A 19,931-nucleotide genomic window follows, 5' to 3' on the forward strand; every position below is an offset into this window, starting at 1 on the left:
CCTGCACTTAGCTAGCGCGCCGGCCGTTGTGCTGTGGGCCCGTGTGAGATTCCGATCCTGGGCCTCCTCCAACTGCTGGCGCGCAGTGCTCACGTATCCCAGGGGCGCAGTTAGTTCGAAGCGTCCCCTGGGATCACGTGGGCCATGGAGAGCCAATCATAGCAGGGAATCTCTATTCATAGATTTGATAGGAAGACCTGTCAAATCTATGAAATAGAGATCGGCCCCAAAACATAACTAAAATTTCAACAAATAAAATTTTTTAATCACATTTTTAAAATAACTATAAATTGCATAAAATAACTTTTAAACAATTTAAATTTTTGAAAAAATTAATTTGTTTTTAATGGGGCTAAAAATAAACTTACCTTTCTTTAAAGTATTTAAAAATAATAAACTTGTGGAAAAAATGTTTTAATTTTACCACTTACCTTGATAAAAGCAGGCCTTGCGACTGCTTTTTAAAAGCGTAGCTGCTGGAGACTTGCCCTCCCGGAGAAACCTGTATAAATTTTTTTTTTTTAAAAACGGAAGTTCCAGGCGTACGCGCTGCCTCTCCGGCGCACACGTTCGACCTGTGAACCCCTTACTTCAAGGGAACGGAAGTTCCAGTTTCCCGCACATGTGCAGTGCATGCACGAAACCGGCACTTTCGTTGGCCCTACACGTGAGTACCCAGTGAGTACTCACCCGTAGGGACCCGAATTTCTGGCCCGTTGTGTGTTGGAACGAGCAGCGGCAAAGGGGTCAAATGATGGGAGGTAATGGAGAAATCAGTAAGAGTTCAGTTCAGTTCACTTCAGTAACTCCATTGACTGGCTACAGAACAACATATAAACTCTCACGCATCACTGATATCCAGCATTGCTATGGGTGTAAGTGATGTATTTGTTTAATGTTCGTTGTATTATGGGTTCAACTCCAAAAGTACTTGGATTTCCAATGGAGGCAAAAATGGGCAGAACGTTGCCAGATCTGGGTTCTGCTCCAAATTGCGAAACGGCTCCCAACCCCCCCTCCACCCCTTGTTGCCAGTTTGCCGCTGCACCACCCTCCCTGACCCCAGGAATTTCAGGGTGTGTTTGCCTATAATTGGCCATTATTTACTTCTAAGTGTCGTGTGTGTCAGCATTGAATGCAGTACTTAATGCTGAGCTGGGTAAAATGCAGGTAATTATATCTGATTTAATGTGACACAAAAACGAGCACTTCAGCACAGTGTTACGGAAAAAAGGAAAGGCAAGATCATATCGAGAAGCCTGAAATGAATAGAAACAGGGAAGTCATTACTTCTAGATTCTTGACATCTCTCTACAGTTTAACTGGCACCTGTGAGCCATATGTTCCCAACTAGGAAGCCTGGTAACTGCTTTCTGTTATCAGTTAGTTGAGGGAAAACCTCAACAAAACACTGATTCCCAGAAGTCCTGTGCTGCCTCCAACATAATCAGATCCGCTATATTGGTGAGATTTAGACAATGATGGTCAATCCCAGTTTGGCAATATTTATCTGAGCTCTAAGGAGTGCGTTTAGAATGAGAGTTTAATATGGTGGAGCACTGCTTTTTAAAAAAAAATTGAAACTTGTTTGTACTTGTGAATGTCTATACACTATTACTACTGAGAGGATTTTTTAGTTCCTAGAGTGTGACCTGATGTATCTTTTCAATGTGTTTTTCCCTTGAGGATTTTACCATCCAAGGAAAGGTATGCATTCTCAGTTTAATCCCCTACATTCAGTTTAATCACAGTATTTTACGTCGTTCTGGGTCCATGCCTCTTCCACGTAAAGGTCAGATTGGTAACCCGATCTCTGGACCTCCTTCAATGACCACCTGTGCTGGCCACCAGGAGGCATGTAATAATGACCTGGGAATAACGCCCTGTGTCTGCGTGGGTTTCCTCCGGGTGCTCCGGTTTCCTCCCACAGTCCAAAGATGTGCAGGTTAGGTTGATTTGGCTATGATAAATTGACCCTTCGTGTTAGGAGATTAAATACGTGGGGTTACGGGGATAGGGTGGGATATGTGTCGGTGCAGGCTCGATGGGCCGAAATGGCCTCTATCTGCACTGTAGATTCTGTGATTCTGTGAAGATGATGTGGTGGCTTTTGCTCTGTAATGTGTTGTGCAGAACTATCTCCAAGGATTGTGTCATGACTTAAGTAACATAGTCACACGTGAATGATTTTGTAATCCTCAACGATAGATAAATCAATTGTCGTGTTTCAGGAGGTGTAGCAGCTATATAATAGGATTTATTGGTTCAGAAATTTTGTTTTATTTTTTTCAGCAGATCAGTTCCTCTAAAACTGCTTCATGAACTGAGTGTGTGCCACTGCACCCTGACAATCCTTGGATATTAATAACTGAGATGGGAATTTTGTGGTTTTATGCTGGTGGTGCAACCATATTGATCAAAAATAATTTGCATATGCATTTCAGTGCTCCCAATTTCCCCAAGGTTTCTCTCTTCCATTGGATCCCCAACTGAGAACACGGATGCACGTGAGGAATTTGTTGGGCTTATAGTACCTATAGCAACTTTAAAATGGCTGTCAACATGCTGAGAAGCCATTTTGTTGCAGTGTGAATTCTGCACAACTCTAAGCCTAGGTAACAAGAACGTTGAGTAAGAAAAAAGAAAGGAAAGAATGAAGAGAAAACTCGTAAGAGAACCAAAGTGAAATAAATGACAGACAAAAATAAATAGAAGGGAAAGAAGAGCCAGGTAAACGGTGAGATAAACATAAGAGTAAACCCAAGAAAGCGGCAGGAATAGCAGTGTGAACATAAGTAGCAAATTTTTATTTTATATTATAAGATTTTTTTTCCAAAAACCTATGCACACATGATTAGCAACACTCAAAAGTGCATAAGTTGTTTCCATATCTGGTGCTTTCGACTTGCATATACATAAAGACAAAGGAAAAAAAAAAGAAAGGTACAGGAAGTGTGATGTACAGGAAAAGCTTGATCAGTACATGATTATACATTTCATTGATGAAGCATAATCATTTGTTTAATGTTAATCAACCCATAGTCTTTTAAAAAAAATGTTTTTAATAGAACATATTTTATATTAATTAATCATATTTTCCATATATCTCAATGGTAAATATGGCCGCTACTGGAGTAGTGCACAATTTCTATTCCAGTTGTTACAGAATTGAAGGGACACATTCTCTTGTTAACACGTTCAGTATCGGTTATAAAATGTTGGGCAGAATGGAATAAAAAAGTTTTTATTAAATTTTAATTTGCGAATAATTCTGCTCTTTCATAAAGAATGCCTGCGTCTTCTGCAGTGTGAAACAAAACTCGGGGCTGTTTGGGAATGACTGATTCATGTGTGACTGCAATGATCGTTAATTGTGATCTTTTCAGCAATGATGCATCAATTCCACACACAGTCGTTGTGCATTCTTCATTGAAGGGAAATGAACAATATCTTGCTGTGTCCATCACTAAATAAGCAATGGGATGTTTCATTTTGGACAGCTTTCTAGTCATGATAGAACAGAACAATTTTAACCGTGCTCCATTTTTAGCTTGTGCGTGTTGTGAATGAGTGTAATAAATATAATGTTGCTCGTTTCCAAAATAACCAAGCTTTTATGGAAAATATATATTTTCAAGTGAAAAATGATGCCACTTGTTTTATGATTTAACAGAGATTTAGGCAAATGCTGTAGTAAGTGTTTTTGTTCTCCATATCAGAAAGAAGAGGGTAAAGTTAAAGGCCAAATTAATAACTCAGACTCCACCCAATATATTCGAGAACTAAAGGATCAGATAGAGGAGCTGAAACATGAGGTAGGTGATAAAATCTAAAGTTGCTTATTTTCTGTTAATCTTTTCCATTATCTATAACACATTTTTTTCTTATACAAATCTTGCCTTCTGAAAAGCGCAGCTGGCTCTGATGTAAATCTACTGGTGCAGCTTTCTGCTGTGAACTTATTAGCATACATCTTCACGATAGCAACATTCCTTATCTTATTTCCCTTTCCTCCTCATTTTTTCCTCTGCTCCCTGTTTTGACACATTCTGTTTAGCTTGTGACTGGAAGCAGCAGTGTTAACGTACTCTTGTTTTATAGCATTATTTTGCTTGCTTTATCATTCCTCTGTAATTTTCCTTGTCGTACTTGCAGTATCGGTTTACGGTTGGTTGTCGCTCGGGAGATTTTTTTTGTTCCTATCCCAATTCCTATGGCCGTAATTACGGAGAGTCAAATTGTACTTGGACTAGTGTGAGATTTTACAATTGAAGCAACTTTGTTCAGTGTGCAGGGTGGGATTGTGAGACAGCACTGAATTATAGATAAAAGGAAAATGAATTGGATTTGATGTGTTTACATTAAAAGAGAATTTACAAGTATGAATTGCATGATTTTTAACCTCGTGGCTATAAATAATCTTTGCAATCCTGCAATGGGCAGTGAATAGGTACTGAATTGAGGTATAGATTATTTCGATGGTAAGCTAGGCATGTCATTTTTAATGAGATCTAGATGAATTTTCTTTCTAATTTTTCTCAGCAAATTGTTCCCCCTTCCAAGCTCTCCTGAAGGAGTTTACTTTTTGCTGGGGTATGGTTCCACGGGCATTAGGCAACCTATAGTAAGTACCTCACACAAGGTGCCTTTCACATATGTGAACCTTGTCAGTGAGTGTCTGCTGATTATTCTGTGACCAGTTGTAGAATCTTGACTACTGCTGCATTAGTCGAGAGCAGCTAACTGAGCACCATACCTAGGACCTTTTGAATCTGTGTGGTTTACTTAATTACTGGATTAGCATGAAGCATTTATCTGATTTGGATTTTGCCATACACCACTGCAACCTGGCTGAGAGCGTGGACAGATAGTCTTCTCTCAGATCTCTGCCAGTGTAACTATGAAACTGACCACTGGGAATTGCATGAGAATGACCAGGGTCACTCGCCCTTCTGTTTTTACCCCTCTTTCCGTGGGAAGCACCAAGCAGCCCATTATCTCCACCCATGTAGTATGGCCAAGATTGGGGAAATTGGGCTGTGAAAGATCATGGGCACAGATTTCAATCCTATGACTCCATGGTGCACTGTGATATAACTTTACTGCACCACCACATTGAGGTATTGTGATACTGATATTCAATATATATTCAATGATGATTTTACATTATTGAATGTGCATCATGTTCTGTTTTTTATCATTTTCAATTAGAATCTTACATCATGCCTGTGCCGGCTCTTTGAAAGAGCTGTCCAATTAATCCCATTCCCCTGCTCTTTCCCCATAGCCTTGCAATTTTCTCCCCTTCAAATATTTATCCAATTCCTTTTATGAAAGTTACCTCATCTTACATAACATAAGAACATAAGAAATAGGAGCAGGAGTAGGCCAATCAGCCCCTCGAGCCTGCTCCACCATTCAATAAGATCATGGCTGATCTGATCCTAACCTCAAATCTTCTATCACTCTCCATCCCACCCGAACCCATGTGATCTCCTGGGAGAGGCGAAAAACCAGATAAAAACCCAATGGCCAATTTGGGAGAAAAAATCTGGGAAATTCCTCTCCGACCCATCTAGGCGATCGAAACTCGTCCAGGAGATCACTCTGTCCCTATATTTTCACAGTACTTACCTTCTGTAAAAGGCGATCTCCACCCCAGCCAGGAACAGGAATAGAACCATCTCCTGAAATCTAACACAGAATTAGAACACAAGAAGTAGGAGCAGAACCAGGCTACACTGCCCCTGGGCCCACTCCACTACCCACAGGGCCATGACCATTCCGAACCTAGACTCATGTCCAATTTCCTGCCCGCTCCCCGTAACCCCTAATTCCCTTTACTTCTAGGAAACTGTCTATTTCTGTTTTAAATTTATTTAATGATGTAGCTTCCACAACTCTCTGGGGCAGCAAATTCCACAAACCTACCACCCTCTGAATGAAGAAGTTTCTCCTCATCTCAGTTTTGAAAGAGCAGCCCCTTATTCTAAGATTATGCCCCCTAGTTCTAGTTTCACCCATCATTGGGAACATCCTCACCGCATCCACCCGATCAAGCCCCTTCACAATCTTATATGTTTCAATAAGATCGCCCCTCATTCTTCTGAACTCAACCTCTCCTCATATGTCCACCCCCTCATCCCCGGGATTAACCGAGTGAACCTTCTTTGTACTGACTCGAGAGCAAGTATGTCTTTTCTTAAGTATGGACACCAAAACTGTATGCAGTATTCCAGGTGCGGTCTCACCAATACCTTGTACAACTGAAGCAATACCTCCTATTTTTATATTCTATCCCCCTAGCAATGAAAGCCAACATTCCATTGGCCTTCTTAATCACTTGCTGCACCTGCATACTAACCTTTTGAGTTTTGTGCACCAGGACCCCCAGATCCCTTTGTACTACAGTACTTTCCAGTTTCTTGCCATTAAGATAATAACTTGCTCTATGATTTTTCCTGCCAAAGTGCATAACCTCACACTTTCCAGTATTGTATTCCATCTGCCAAATCTCTGCCCACTTACTTAGCCTGTCTATGTCCCTTTGCAGGTTTTTTATGTCCTCACTCACTACTTTCCCTCCCATCTTTGTATCATCTGCAAACTTTGATATGTTACACTCGGTCCCCTCCTCCAAATCGTTAATATGGATTGTAAAGAGTTGGGGACCCAGCACTGACCCCTGCGGAACACCACTAGTTACTGATTGCCAGTCTGAGAATGAACCATTTATCCCAACTCTCTGCTTTCTGTTAGATAGCCAATCCTCCACCCATGCCAGAATATTACCCCCAATCCTGTGATTTTTTATCTTGAGCAATAATCTTTTGTGTGGCACCTTGTCAAATGCCTTTTGGAAGTCTAAATACACTACGTCCACTGGTTCCCCTTTATCCACCCTGTATGTTACTTCCTCAAAGAACTCAAGCAAATTTGTCAAACATGACTTCCCCTTCATAAAACCATGCTGACTTTGTCCTATTAAATTATGTTTATCCAAATGTCCCGTTACTGTCTCCTTAATAATGGACTCTAAAATTTTACCAACCACAGATGTTAGGCTAACAGGTCTATAGTTTCCAGCCTTCTGTCTACTGCCCTTTTTAAATAAGGGTGTTACATTAGCAGTTTTCCAATCTGCCGGGACCTTTGCTGAGTCCAGGGAGTTTTGGAAAATTATTACCAATGCATCCACAATCCCTACCACCACTTCCCTCAAGACCCTAGGATGTAAGCCATCTGGCTCTTTTGGCAATTATCTTAAATCTGTGCACTCTGGGAACAGTTTCTCCTTATTTACTCTATCAAACCCTTCATGAATTTGAACACCTCTATTAAATCCTCTTTTAACCTTCTCTGCTCTAAGGAGAACATTCCCAGCTTCTATAGCCTCTGCACCCTCTTCAAGGCCTTGATATCCTTCCTAAAGTGTGGTGCTCAGAATTGGACACAATGCTCCAGCTGAGGCCTAACCAGTGATTATATAAAGGTTTAGCAGAACTTCCTTGCTTTTGTAATCTATGCCTCTGTTTATAAACCAAGGATCCTGTAGGCCTTTTTAATGGCATATGGGATCCGCATTATGTCAATTCTGTTGTCAAATTATAATTAAAAATCAGACTAGCGATTTATAGGCTATCAATCAAAAACACCCTTTCTTGCTCAAAGGTTCCCTATTTAAGATGGGCAGACTTGCTACCAGTGTGTTGCCTGTGCCATTTCTTTTACTCCACTTTTCTCCCCTTTCCTCTCCTGAAGTCAGTGACTCCCTTAATCGGATATGGTCCCACAGACATTGGTCACCCTCTGATAATTCACCCAGGTGGCCATTATCATATGTGAGCTTGGATAAGTAGGTTGACCGGCTAATCAATTGCGGCGGGCATCACAATTGAGCCCATTTCTGTCCTCGCTCAATATCCACATGCACACTTCAAGCAGGGGTCACTGGACGGCAGTCACAGGTGGGAACTGTGGCGGTTTTTAAAATGTTCTTTTTCTTCCCCTGCCCCTTACCCTTAGTCCAGCATCGCTGAGGCCAATTGTAGCTTCTTTACTACTGTTCTAGTTGAGCACAATTAACTCAGCACCAATCAGTTAATCCTGGGACCTCCTGGTTTGCATGGCTTAGCTACTCACTGCACCAACTCACTGAGCCCATATTTTTGTAAACTTTGTTGATGAATTGCTGCTAATGTTTTCATTTTCCATTTGTAGTTGAGACACTCTGCTCTCACTGGCGGTGTCTTTACCTCCGAGCTACTGGGGAGGGGGGAGTTTTATGCTGCCACGGTGGTGACATGGTTTATCTGTCTTCATTCTGAGATAGCACTGCCCTGAGATGATGGTTGCCTCTAAAGGCATAACCAAGATCAAGAGCTCACAATATGGGGAATCACAGTCACAAAACTACCATATCGTTACCTTGTGGTGCAACATGTTGAAGCAACACCAGGTCACACTTATCAGTATTTATTTTCAGCTAGTTGTGCAATGCTACTTGCTTTAATGTTACAGAACGACAATATGAATGAGAGATAATTGCACAAAACATCTTTGCAAATGTTCTTAACAGTCAGAAATTACCATCTTGTTCTATTTTGTAATTGAAAAGTTTTTAAGTGTTCAAGATACAGTAATAGGAAGTAGCGCAATTACCTCTGGATTATTTGATTAAATTTCATACCCATATAGTGTCTGAATGTCTTAGAAATAAACCCTGGCGCCCGAATGCATTTGGAACATCAGTATTTCAGATATTTGTCTTGCATCTTGTGTAACCTCATAGTAACTGACGCATACTTTTTGCTCTGCTAATTTATTTCCTCCCTTCCCAAATCCAAGATTACTCCTTGCTACAGTATGATTCCACAGACAGTTAGTGCTCTTCAGTACTTCACCTCAGTGGTTATTGTACATGTGCAAACCTTGACAAGCTATTCAACTATGACGAGCATCATATTTGAGCCTCATTCTGTCTTCCATGCGCACATATTTCCAGCAGGAATCAAGATAGTAATCAGAAGCATTAAACCTAGCCAATTCTTCCTCTTCCCCAACCCAGCGGTTGCGGCCTATTGTGCCAAATCTACTGTCACCCTAGCTAATTCTTTATTGATGGAAGGCTACCAGTGTACTAATTTTTCACTTATTGGCTCCCATTCCATAAACTATTGCAGTATCTGCCATGGGTAAGATGCTTTCAAGACTTTTTAGCTGCCATTTTGTGGACAGAAAATCAAAACTCTCCTAACATTAAAATCTAACACAAAAACAGGAAACGTGGAGAGACTCAGCCGGTTAGGCAGCAGCTGTCGCGAGAACACAAATCAATTGACATTTTGGTTATGGACCTTTCCTCAAAGTTCCTCTTATGTCATGTGCAAGGAGCTCATGGTTCTCTTTGAATCCAAAAGTGAGGCGGTACGCTTGGCTCCCTCCTGCTGCTCTCCACCACTTCTGCTGCTGGCAGCCACTACCTCACAGCACTCTTCTCCCCGTCTACCCACAGCCCTCATCTGACAATGCAGTACTTGGGAAATGCTGTGCTGTTGATAAGTGCTGTCCTCCAGATGCAATGTTAAACTATGTCTCCGTCTGCCTATTGCAGGGGCTCGCTCAGGTGGGCAGTAAAGAACCCATGGCACTATTTGAAACAGAGGAAGGAGATTTTCCAGTGATAACAAAATTCTTCTCTCAGCCAACATCACCAAAAATACATTAACTGGTCATATATCTCAATTCCTATTTGTAACAACTTACTGTGCTTGTAATTATTGTAAGAAGTCACACGACACCAGGTTATAGTCCAACAGCTTTATTTGAAATCACAAGCTTTCGGAGCGCTGCTCCTTCTTCAGGTGAAGTGGAGAAATGCATAAAGACACAGCTTATATAGTCAGAGAATCATGTCAGATGTTTACAGGTAACCTTTCCAACTGCCATTTATCACACCTCGGCAGAGAGATAATCACAGCAGTCAAAGGTGTGAATGGTGTCCAAACAGGTCAGTCAGGGAAACATTACATCAAAGAACAATGAGGTGGGGTCACAAGGGGTCAAATATTGCAGATGCTGGGGTCTGTATGAAAAACAAAAAAACAGACAAAAAACATTTTTTTTGGCTGGAAATCACAGCAGGTCCGGCCGCATCTGTGTAGAGAGAACAAGCCAATGTCGACTCGAGTCTGGATGACCCTGCGTCAGGTGGGGTTACATGTAGCGTGACATGAACCCAAGATCTCGGTTGAGGCCGTCCTCATGGGTGCGGAACTTGGCTATCCGTTTCTGCTCGACGATTTTGCGTTGTCGTGTGTCTCGAAGGCCACCTTGGAGAATGCTTACCCGAAGATCGGAGGCTGAATGTCCTTGACTGCTGAAGTGTTCCCCGACTGGGAGGGAACACTCTTGCCTGGTGATTGTTGCGCGGTGTCCATTCATCCGTTGTCGCAGTGTCTGCACCATGTAATTATTGTGCATTTGTTAACACAATAACTACTTCAGAATAATTCATTATATGTGAAATGCTTTGGGACATTTGAGGTCTGGGAAGATGCCCAATGGTACTGTTCTTGGCTTTGAGTCAGAAGGTCATGATCTCGAGCCCCATTCCTTGACCATATAATCTAGGCTGACATTTTCGTACTGATGGAGTGCTGCAGTATTGGAGATGTTGTATTTTGGATGAGATGTCTATGGATGTTATTTATATGGACTTCCAGAAGGCATTTGATAAAGCCCCACATAAGAGACTGTAAACTAAGGTTAGGAAATTGGCTGAGCGGCAGGAGACAGGCAGTAGGGATAATGGGTAGGTGCTCAAATTAGCAGGATGTGACTAGTGGTGTCCCACAGGGATCTGTGTTGGGGCCTCAATTATTCACAGTATTTATTAACGATTTAGATGATGGCATCGAGAGCCATATATCCAAATTTGCCGATGACACAAAGATAGGCGGCATTGTAGCATAAAATTACAAAGGAATATCAACAGATTAAGCGAATGGGCAAAACTGTGATAAATGGATTTCAATGTAGGCAAATGTGAGGTCATCTACTTTGGACCTGAAAAGGCTAGAACAGGGTACTTTCAAAATGGTGAAAAGCTGAAAACAGTGGAGATCCAAAGAGACTTGGGAGTCCAGGTACATGGATCATTAAAATGTCATGAACAGGTGCAGAAAATAATCAAAAAGGCTAATGGAATGCTGGCCTTTATATCTAGAGGACTAGAATACAAGGGGGTAGAAGTCATGCTGCAGCTATACAAAGCCCTGGTTAGACCACGCCTGGAGTACTGCGAGCAGTTCTGGGCACCACACCTTAGGAAGGATATATTGGCCTTGGAGGGAGTGCAGCGTAGGTTTACCAGAATGATACCTGGACTTTAAGGGTTAAGTTACAAGGAGAGATTACACAAATTAGGGTTGTATTCCCTAGAATTTAGAAGGTTATGGGGTGATCTGATTGAAGTTTTCAAGATATTAAGGGGAACAGATAGGGTAGATAGAGAGAAACTAGTTCCACTGGTTGGGGATTCTAGGACTAGGGCGCAAAGCCAAAAAAATAGAGCCAGACCTTTCAGGAGTGAAATTAGGAAACACTTCTACACGCGAAGGGTGGTAGAAGTTTGGAACCCTCTTCCGCAAACAGCAATTGATGCTAGATCAATTAATTTTAAATTGAAGATTGATAGATTTTTGTTAACCAAAGGTATTAAGGGATGAAGGGAGTGCATCGAAGATGCACCAGACTGATACCTGGGATGGCAGGAATGACGTATGAGGAGAGATTGGGTCAATTGGGCTTATACTCGCTGGAGTTTAGAAGAATGAGAGGGGATCTCATTGAAACGCATAAAATTCTAACAGGACTAGACAGGGGTCACAGTCTTAGGATAAGTGGTAAGCCATTTAGGACAGAGATGAGGAGGAATTTCTTCACCCAGAGAGTGCTGAACCTGTGGAATTCTCTACCACAGAAGGCAGTGGAGGCCAATTCATTAAATGTATTCAAGAAGGAGTTAGATATATTTCTTAAGGCTAAAGGGATCAAGGGATATGGGGAGAAGGCAGGGACAGGGTACTGAATTTGGATGATCAGCCATGATCTCATTGAATGGTGGAGCAGGCTTGAGGGGCCGAATGGCCTACTCCTGCTCCTATCTTCTATGTTTCTATATGGGCCAAAGGCAGATATATGGAGTTAAGTTGCTGATCAGCCATGATCTCATTGAATGGCAGAACAGGCTCGAGGGGCTTAATGGCCTACTCCCTTTTCCTATAGATGTTAAACTGAGGCCCAGCTGCCTGCTGAGGTTGAGGTAAAAGATCCCGTGGCACTATTCAAAGAAGAGCGGGGAGTTCTCCAAATGTCCTAGCCAACATTCATCCTTCAACCGACACCATCAAAACATCAGAACATAGGCGTTATCAGTAAAAAGAGATTTGTTAAAAGTGAGGTGGGACCCATGAGAGGAGAAGATTGTCAATTTGTAGAGGATGATTTTTAAATAAGTACTTCGCATTGGTCTTTACTAAAGAAAAGTATACCAGAGAGGGGATGAATACTGAAGTGGTTGAGAGCTATATGAGCAATGTTATGAAGAATAAAATGAACATTTTAAATAAGTTAGTTAAGCTAAGGGAAGATAAAGCGTGATGGTCTGGTGGGATAGATCCTAGGATCCTGAAAGAGTTGAGGGGAAAAAATTGCAGAGGTCCTAGCAATGATATTTCAAGGCTTTATTGAGTGTGGATATCTGCTGGAGGACTGGAGAGTGGTCAATGTGGTATCAATTTTTAAAAAGGGAGACAGAACTAATCCGGGTAATTACAGGCCAGTTAGCTTAACATCTGTGGTAGTTTTATTAAGAATGAAAATAGTTAGAAGTAGCCAGCACGGATTTCAAAAGGGACATCATGCTTTGCAAACCTCTTTGAATTCTTTGAGGAGGTAACAGACATGGTGGAGGGGCTAATGTAGTGGGTGCACTGTACATGGACTTTAGGAAAGCCTTTGACAAGATACTACATGGAAATTACTAGAGAAGATTAAGGGGTATGGAATTATGGTGAGGATAACAAACTAGATTAAAATGGGTGAGGGAGAAAACAGCAAGAGTAGAGGGCAGGTTTTCAGAGTGGTTGGAAGAGGGTAGTGGTGTCCCTCAGGATTCAGTTCTGGGGCCACTTCTGTTCACTGTGTATATCAATGATTTGGATATAGGCCTGGAAGGAGTAATGCTAACATTTTCAGATTATACCAAAATAGAAGGTACATTTAATTGTTTAGAAGAACAAAGGAAACTGGGGGAATGGGTTAAAAAGTGACATCCTGTATAAAACCTTAAGACCTCAGTTGGAGTATTGTGTAATATTGAGCTCTAAGTTATGGGAAGAATAATGAGGCTTTCAAGAGGGTACTTTGCAGATTCACTAGGATGCTACTTGGTGTGAGGAAAGACAAATACAAAGACTTGAAAAATGGGCCTTTTTTTGTTAGAACTACACAGATTACGGGCGATATAATAACATTTTGAAAGGACGGGAAAGGGGAGATAGATGTAGGCTGTTTCTTGTAGTTATGAGGTCAAGAACAAGGGGCCATAGGTACAAGACTAAACGTAAGTGATTTAGAACAGAGGGCAGGAGAAACCTCTTCAGAGTTGTCAGGCAGTGGAATTCACTTCCAGGGTTAAGTGGTTAAGGCAGAAACTATGTCAACATTCAAGATTAGACAGGTTGATGAAGGAAAAGGGGTTGAAGGGGATATATGAACAGGGTGGGTAAATGTGATTCGAACTATTTGATTACATGGAGGATAATCACTGACTCAGACTGATTGGGCTAAATGGCCTGTTTCCGTGTTGTAACTTCTATGTATTTCTATATGGGGTGATTTAATAGAGGTGTTTGATATTCTGATGGGATGGGACAGAGTAGATCAAAACAGACTGTTTCCAGTAATTGAAGAAAAGAAAGAAAGACTAGCATTTATATAGCGCCTTTCACGACCACCGGACGTCTCAAAGCGTTTTACAGCCAATGAAGTACTTTTGCAGTGGAGTCACTGTTGTAATGCAGGAAACGCGGCAGCCAATTTGCGCACAGCAAGGTCCCACAAACAGCAATGTGATGATGACCAGATAATCTGTTTTTATTATGTTGGTTGAGGGATAAATATTGGCAAGGCCAGATGGAACATAGATATAAGAATAAGCGAAAGAGATTTAAGACAACAGGAGCAATTTTCTTCAACCAAGATTTGAGGCTGTGGAATGCACTACTGGAGTTAGTGATTGAAGCAGAGACCGTGTCAACATTTAAGGATAGGTTGAAGGAAAGATGGGCAAATTGAATTAACCCTACTGCTTCTGTAAGAGAGTTGGATCTCAAACCAGCGTACTAAGCTTAAATAAAGGAGACTATGAAGGTATGAGACTAGAATTGACTAAAGTGGACTGGGAAAACAGATTAAAGTGTAAGACGGTACAAGAGCAGTGGTCTACATTCAAGGAGATATTTCACATCTTTCAAGATAAATATATTCCACTGAGGAAAAAGGGGAGTAAAAGAAAAGACAGCCATCCGTGGCTTAGTAAAGTAATAAAGGATAGTATTCGACTGAAAACAAGGGCATATAAAGTAGCCAAATCTAGTGGGAGGATAGAAGATTGGGAAGCATTTAAAAGCCAGCAAACAATAACTAAAAGATTAATTAAGAAAGGGAAGATAGATTATGAAAGTAAACTAGCAAAAAATATAAAAACAGATAGCAAGAGTTTCTACAGCTATATAAAAAGAAAAAGGGTGGCTAAAGTAAACGTCGGTCCCTTAGAGGATGGGACCGGGAAACTAGTGGTGGGGAACATGGAGATGGCAAAGACGCTGAACAAATATTTTGTATCAGTCTTTACAGTAGAGGACACTAAAAATATCCCAACACTGGACAAACAGGGGGCAATGGGGGGGGGGGAGGAGCTAATCACGATTAAAATCACTAAGGAGATGGTACTCAGTAAAATAATGGGACTTAAGGCGGATAAATCCCCCGGACCTGATGGCCTACATCCTAGGGTCTTGAGAGAAGTGGCGGTAGGGATTGTGGATGCATTGGTGACCATTTTCCAGAACTCCCTGGACTCAGGAAAGGTCCCGGCAGATTGGAAAACTGCTAATGTAACACCTTTATTTAAGAAGGGAAGTGGACAAAAAGCTGGAAACTATAGACCAGTTAGCCTAACATCTGTGGTTGGCAAAATGTTGGAGTCCATTATTAAGGAAACAGTAACAGAGCATTTGGATAAATATAATTTAATAGGACAGGGTCAGCATAGTTTTACGAAGGGGAAGTCATGTTTGACAAATTTGCTCGAATTCTTTGAGGATGTAACATACAGGGTGGATAAAGGGGAACCAGTGGATGTAGTGTATTTAGACTTCCAAAAGGCATTTGACAAGGTTCCACACAAAAGATTACTGATCAAGATAAAAAATCACAGGATTGGGGGTAATATACTGGCATGGGTGGAAGATTGGCTATCTAACAGAAAACAAAGAGTTGGGATAAATGGTTCGTTCTCGGGCTGGCAATCAGTAACTAGTGGTGTTCCGCAGAGGTCAGTGCTGGGACCCCAACTCTTTACAATCTATATTAACGATTTGGAGGAAGGGACCGAGTGCAACATATCCAAGTTTGCCGACGATACAAAGATGGGAGGGAAAGCAGTGAGTGAGGAGGACATAAAAAACCTGCAAAAGGACATAGACAGGCTAAGTGAGTGGGCAGAGATTTGGCAGATGCAATATAATGTTGGAAAGTGTGAGGTTATGCACTTTGGCAGAAAAAATCAAAGAGCAAGTTATTATCTAAATGGAGAGAAACTGCAAAGTGCTACAGTACAAAGGGATCTGGGGGTCCTGGTGCATGAAACACAAAAAGTTAGTATGCAGGTGCAGCAGGTGATCAGGAAGGCCAATGGAATCTTGGCTTTTATTGCAAGGGGGATGGAGTATAAAAACAGGGAAGTCTTGCTGCAGTTATACAGGGTATTGGTGAGGCCACACCTGGAATACTGCATGCAGTTTTGGTTTCCATATTTAAGAAAAGATATACTTGCTCTCGAGGCGGTTCAGAGAAGGTTCACTCGGTTGATTCCAGAGATGAGGGGGTTGACGTATGAGGAAAGGTTGAGTAGGTTGGGCCTCTACTCATTGGAGTTCAGAAGAATGAGAGGCGATCTTATCGAAACATAGAAGATTGTGAGGGGGCTTGATCGGGTGGATGCGGTGAGGATGTTTCCACTGATGGGTGAGACTAGAACTAGGGGGCATAATCTTAGAATAAGGGGCTGCCCTTTCAAAACTGAGATGAGGAGAAACTTCTTCACTCAGAGGGTAGTAAATCTATGGAATTTGCTACCCCAGAGAGCTGTGGAAGCTGCAATATTAAATAAATTTAAAACCGAGATACAGTTTCCTAGCAGATAAGGGAATTCGAGGTTACGGGGAGAGGGCAGGGAAGTGGACGTGAGTCTAGATTCAGATCAGCCATGATCCTATTGAATGGCGGAGCAGGCCCGAGGGGCTGTATGGCCTACTCCTGCTCCTATTTCTTATGTTCTTAAACACCAACACAGACTGGTTGGGCTGAATGGTCTGTTTCATGTTGTAATTTTTATATAATTCTGTGAAAGAGGAATGCCATCGAGATTATATAATTTAAGCAGCACATCTGAAGTTTATGTGTGTAGTTTTTATTTTCTCCGACCCTATTTTTGTGTAACCTATGCATATGGAAGTCATCATTTTAGTATCTTCCAGTTTAATCAGCTGCCCAAAAATGTGTAATCTATTCACAATCTGCACAGTCTACACAAAATTACAGAAACGGCCACTACACAAGCGAACTTGACTCTCATCTGCCGGGACATCTCCGTAATGTAAGTTTTAATCGGCATTTTTGCCAAACTTTGCCTATTGGCCCTTTTTGACCAATGAATTGAAAATGTCAGTAAATGGAGCTCACTGTAATAGAGGCCATATTGATGGTAGACATCAAACATTTCAGTCGGTCTCAAATATTCAACGTGCCGGGTGACCCCCCAGTAGAAGTTGTTTATTTTGTCACAGTAAGAGATGTGAAAAATTTAGTGCACAGCTGTCAGTACAGTTTGTGGTAATTAATTGAGTGCTTTTTGTAACATTCATAAAATCAAAATAATTGTAGAAGATATTTGTGTTATGATTTTAATGTTGCCCTTTAAACTGTAACTTAATATAGAAATGAAGCTTGATTGTGCATTATTGTTAATGAGCAACATTTATTGCTAGTCAAGAATTTGAGATACTGATGCATTATTGTTAGGATAGCTAAAACAGAATGACCCTGGTGTGGCCCTTTTGCTATCAGCAAGACAATCTGTGATTTTACTTCTCCAAATGTTCGGGGAAAACTAAGAGAAGCAAAGTTGCACATTCATCTTCCTGAAGATAGGGATGTGTTCTTTGTGAAATGTTGACCACAACCGCCTAACAGCCAACTCCTAATAAGGGAAATGAAAAGAGACTTAAATCGACAGCTACTTTAGCCATTCCTCATTAACAGATTGTCGAAAGAAACAGATTAGGTTGGTATTCAGTTTAAAACCAAAATGAAATTGTATATTACATTGCCATATACAGGAAACTCTTTTTTTATCCGGCATCGACGGGACCGGCGTGGTGCCGGTTGATCAAAAAGTCCGGATTACAGAGAGGTATACTTACCAAGGTACGAGAGCCCCGTACACGGCCACAGGTGCAGGAGCTCCGGTTACACGGCACTTGTGCCGGAGTCCCGGTTGCACGGCCACAGTTCCAGGAGTCCCTGTTGCACGGCCACAGGTGCAGGAACCCCGGTTACACGGCCACAGATCCAGGAACCCCGGTTCCACGGCCACTAATATATAGTAAAACTTACCTGAACCTACTCCTGAATTTTGCCGGTTGAGAGGTTTCCGGATATTTCGGTGCCGGTTAAAGGAGAGTTTCCTGTAATACATAATACACATTTTGCTCCAATGCAAAATCTAAATGTTTCTGTTTTTTAAATGTACCATCATCTGACTTTAATGCTTCCCTTTTATAGCCACTTGTCCTCCTCACATTATCTCTCTCTATAATGGGACGGTAATAAGTGAGCCTCTGTAGCTTCCAGTGGAAGAGCCCCAAAGACATTCAGCTACCTTGGACTTGTGCTTCACCCATTATTTCCTTACACTTTGTGACCCACCTAACAGCTAACCATACTTGAGCGCTGTTGTACCTAAGTTGCTGCAACCACATGAATATTGTACAAGCATTTTGACCACTAATCACTCTGATTGTGTTTCTTATTTATCTCTAATGAAGATGGTAGTTACTCATTGCTGCAATTTCAGCATTAGGGCTATAGTTAGGATTTATATATATATAAAATCTGTTTCAAAATAGTGTATAGGCAGGGGGAAATCATGTTCCAATTGCTAGCCAAATTAGCTACTTTATGGCTCAGTTCTTGTGTATGTAGGCTTTTAACTAAACTGAATTGCTATGAATCGAAGCAATCAGATTGATTTGACATATTCTGGAAAAAATGCAAAACTACATTGGTCTGGAAAAAATGCAAAACTACACTGGTGTAAAATAAATTCAAGTTTTTCAGGTGTTTCTGTAGAAAGGAATGTAAATATGTAGTGTGTTTCTAGATTAGAGGCAGTGTGAAATAGCACCACTTTTGGACTTGGATAATTTGAGTTGGGCTCTAATAAACACTTCAATATTTTAAACTGAAAAACAAAAAAGCCAGCCACTCCTATGAGGACAAGCTTTTGGAGCTTTAATGTACAAAATGCTACTTTATAGTAAGACATATTACCAAGAAGAGGCCTTTGTTTCCTTTTAGATGTTGTAAGACACTCGTGTTCTACCTAGATTGTGGAAGAGTAAGGATGTACAAAAGATGACCAGTGAAGCCATGGGCCAATCAATATATTATGTTAAGCAAGTTTAGTGGCACACCTCAAGCTACCTTCAGAGACTGGCATTGGTTTAGGAAAAGTTACTGGCAGGTACATATCATGGATGATTTAAAACTCAATGATCAAGATAATTATTACTCAAGACTTAAGACATGTACTTTGATTGTTACACGCAGAAACGAATTGACCGATCTTTCTTTTGAATAAAAGACTGCCTGTGTCTTTATTTTAAATTGTAAACGCATTGATACTAATAAAAAGTGATGTAGAAAAACACCAAAGCAATATACAGGAAACTTTCAATTTACCGGCACCTAAATAACCGGAAATCTCGGTTAACCGGCAAAATTCAGGAGTAGGTTCAGGTAACTTTTATTGCTTGCCTTCCTCCATTTGTTGCTGTGCAAGGGTGTGGCTGCAGCTGTTGCTAAGCTACAGAGACGCTTGCAACTTGTGGCCATTGTTCTGAAGCTGGCAACACGGTTTGTTGCTTTATACGGAGCTCTCAGCTCCGTATCTTTTACTATAGCGTTCGGCTATCCGGAATTTTTGATGAACCGGCACCACGTCGGTCCTGTCCGTGCCGGATAAAAAAAAGTTTCCTGTGCATACTGTTAATAATAAATCCTCTAGTTTCTGTTCTGGATCAAGTATCATCTTTATCATAGCATATAAAAACTTGGATTCCTGTTTGAGTAATTTTCTTAAATTCGACCATCTAGTATTTAACTTTATCGTTCGAGGAAGGCACATTTAGGAAATAGTATCTTTTATTTCAAGTATTCCCCCATTTTATATTGCAAAGACTTATCTAAATCTGGTTCAATGTGTTTTTTAAACGGTTTGACATTTCTTCCTTGCTGAGAGATGGACAAGGTCAAGACACCCTCCCAAGGCTGCTTGTTGACATCAAGCGCTGGAAACATGC

General features: G+C 41.1%; 1 protein-coding gene across 16 annotated transcripts in view; it reads left to right on the forward strand.

Moving 5' to 3' along the window:
• LOC147122327 (ecotropic viral integration site 5 protein homolog) overlaps positions 1-19,931 on the forward strand; it is a 260,882-nt gene that overhangs the window by 192,461 nt on the left and 48,490 nt on the right. For 8 of the 16 annotated variants that reach the window (XR_015077732.1, XM_085983332.1, XM_085983333.1 and 5 more), the window contains one exon: positions 3,720-3,815. The exons of 1 other annotated variant lie outside the window; for it this stretch is intronic. Coding sequence is in view for 14 of the 15 variants with exons in the window: in XM_085983332.1 (XP_085839458.1) it covers positions 3,720-3,815 (96 nt within the window). In the remaining variant the exon portion in view is untranslated. Of the gene's footprint in view, positions 1-3,719; positions 3,816-16,873; positions 16,946-19,931 lie in introns of all 16 variants that reach the window. 7 more of the 16 variants (XM_085983320.1, XM_085983322.1, XM_085983321.1 and 4 more) reach the window with 1 other exon arrangement.

The sequence above is a fragment of the Somniosus microcephalus genome, chromosome 3 (genome assembly GCF_052327205.1).
Source record: "Somniosus microcephalus isolate GS21.2 chromosome 3, FLI_Smic_1.0, whole genome shotgun sequence".
Lineage (NCBI taxonomy): Eukaryota > Metazoa > Chordata > Chondrichthyes > Squaliformes > Somniosidae > Somniosus > Somniosus microcephalus.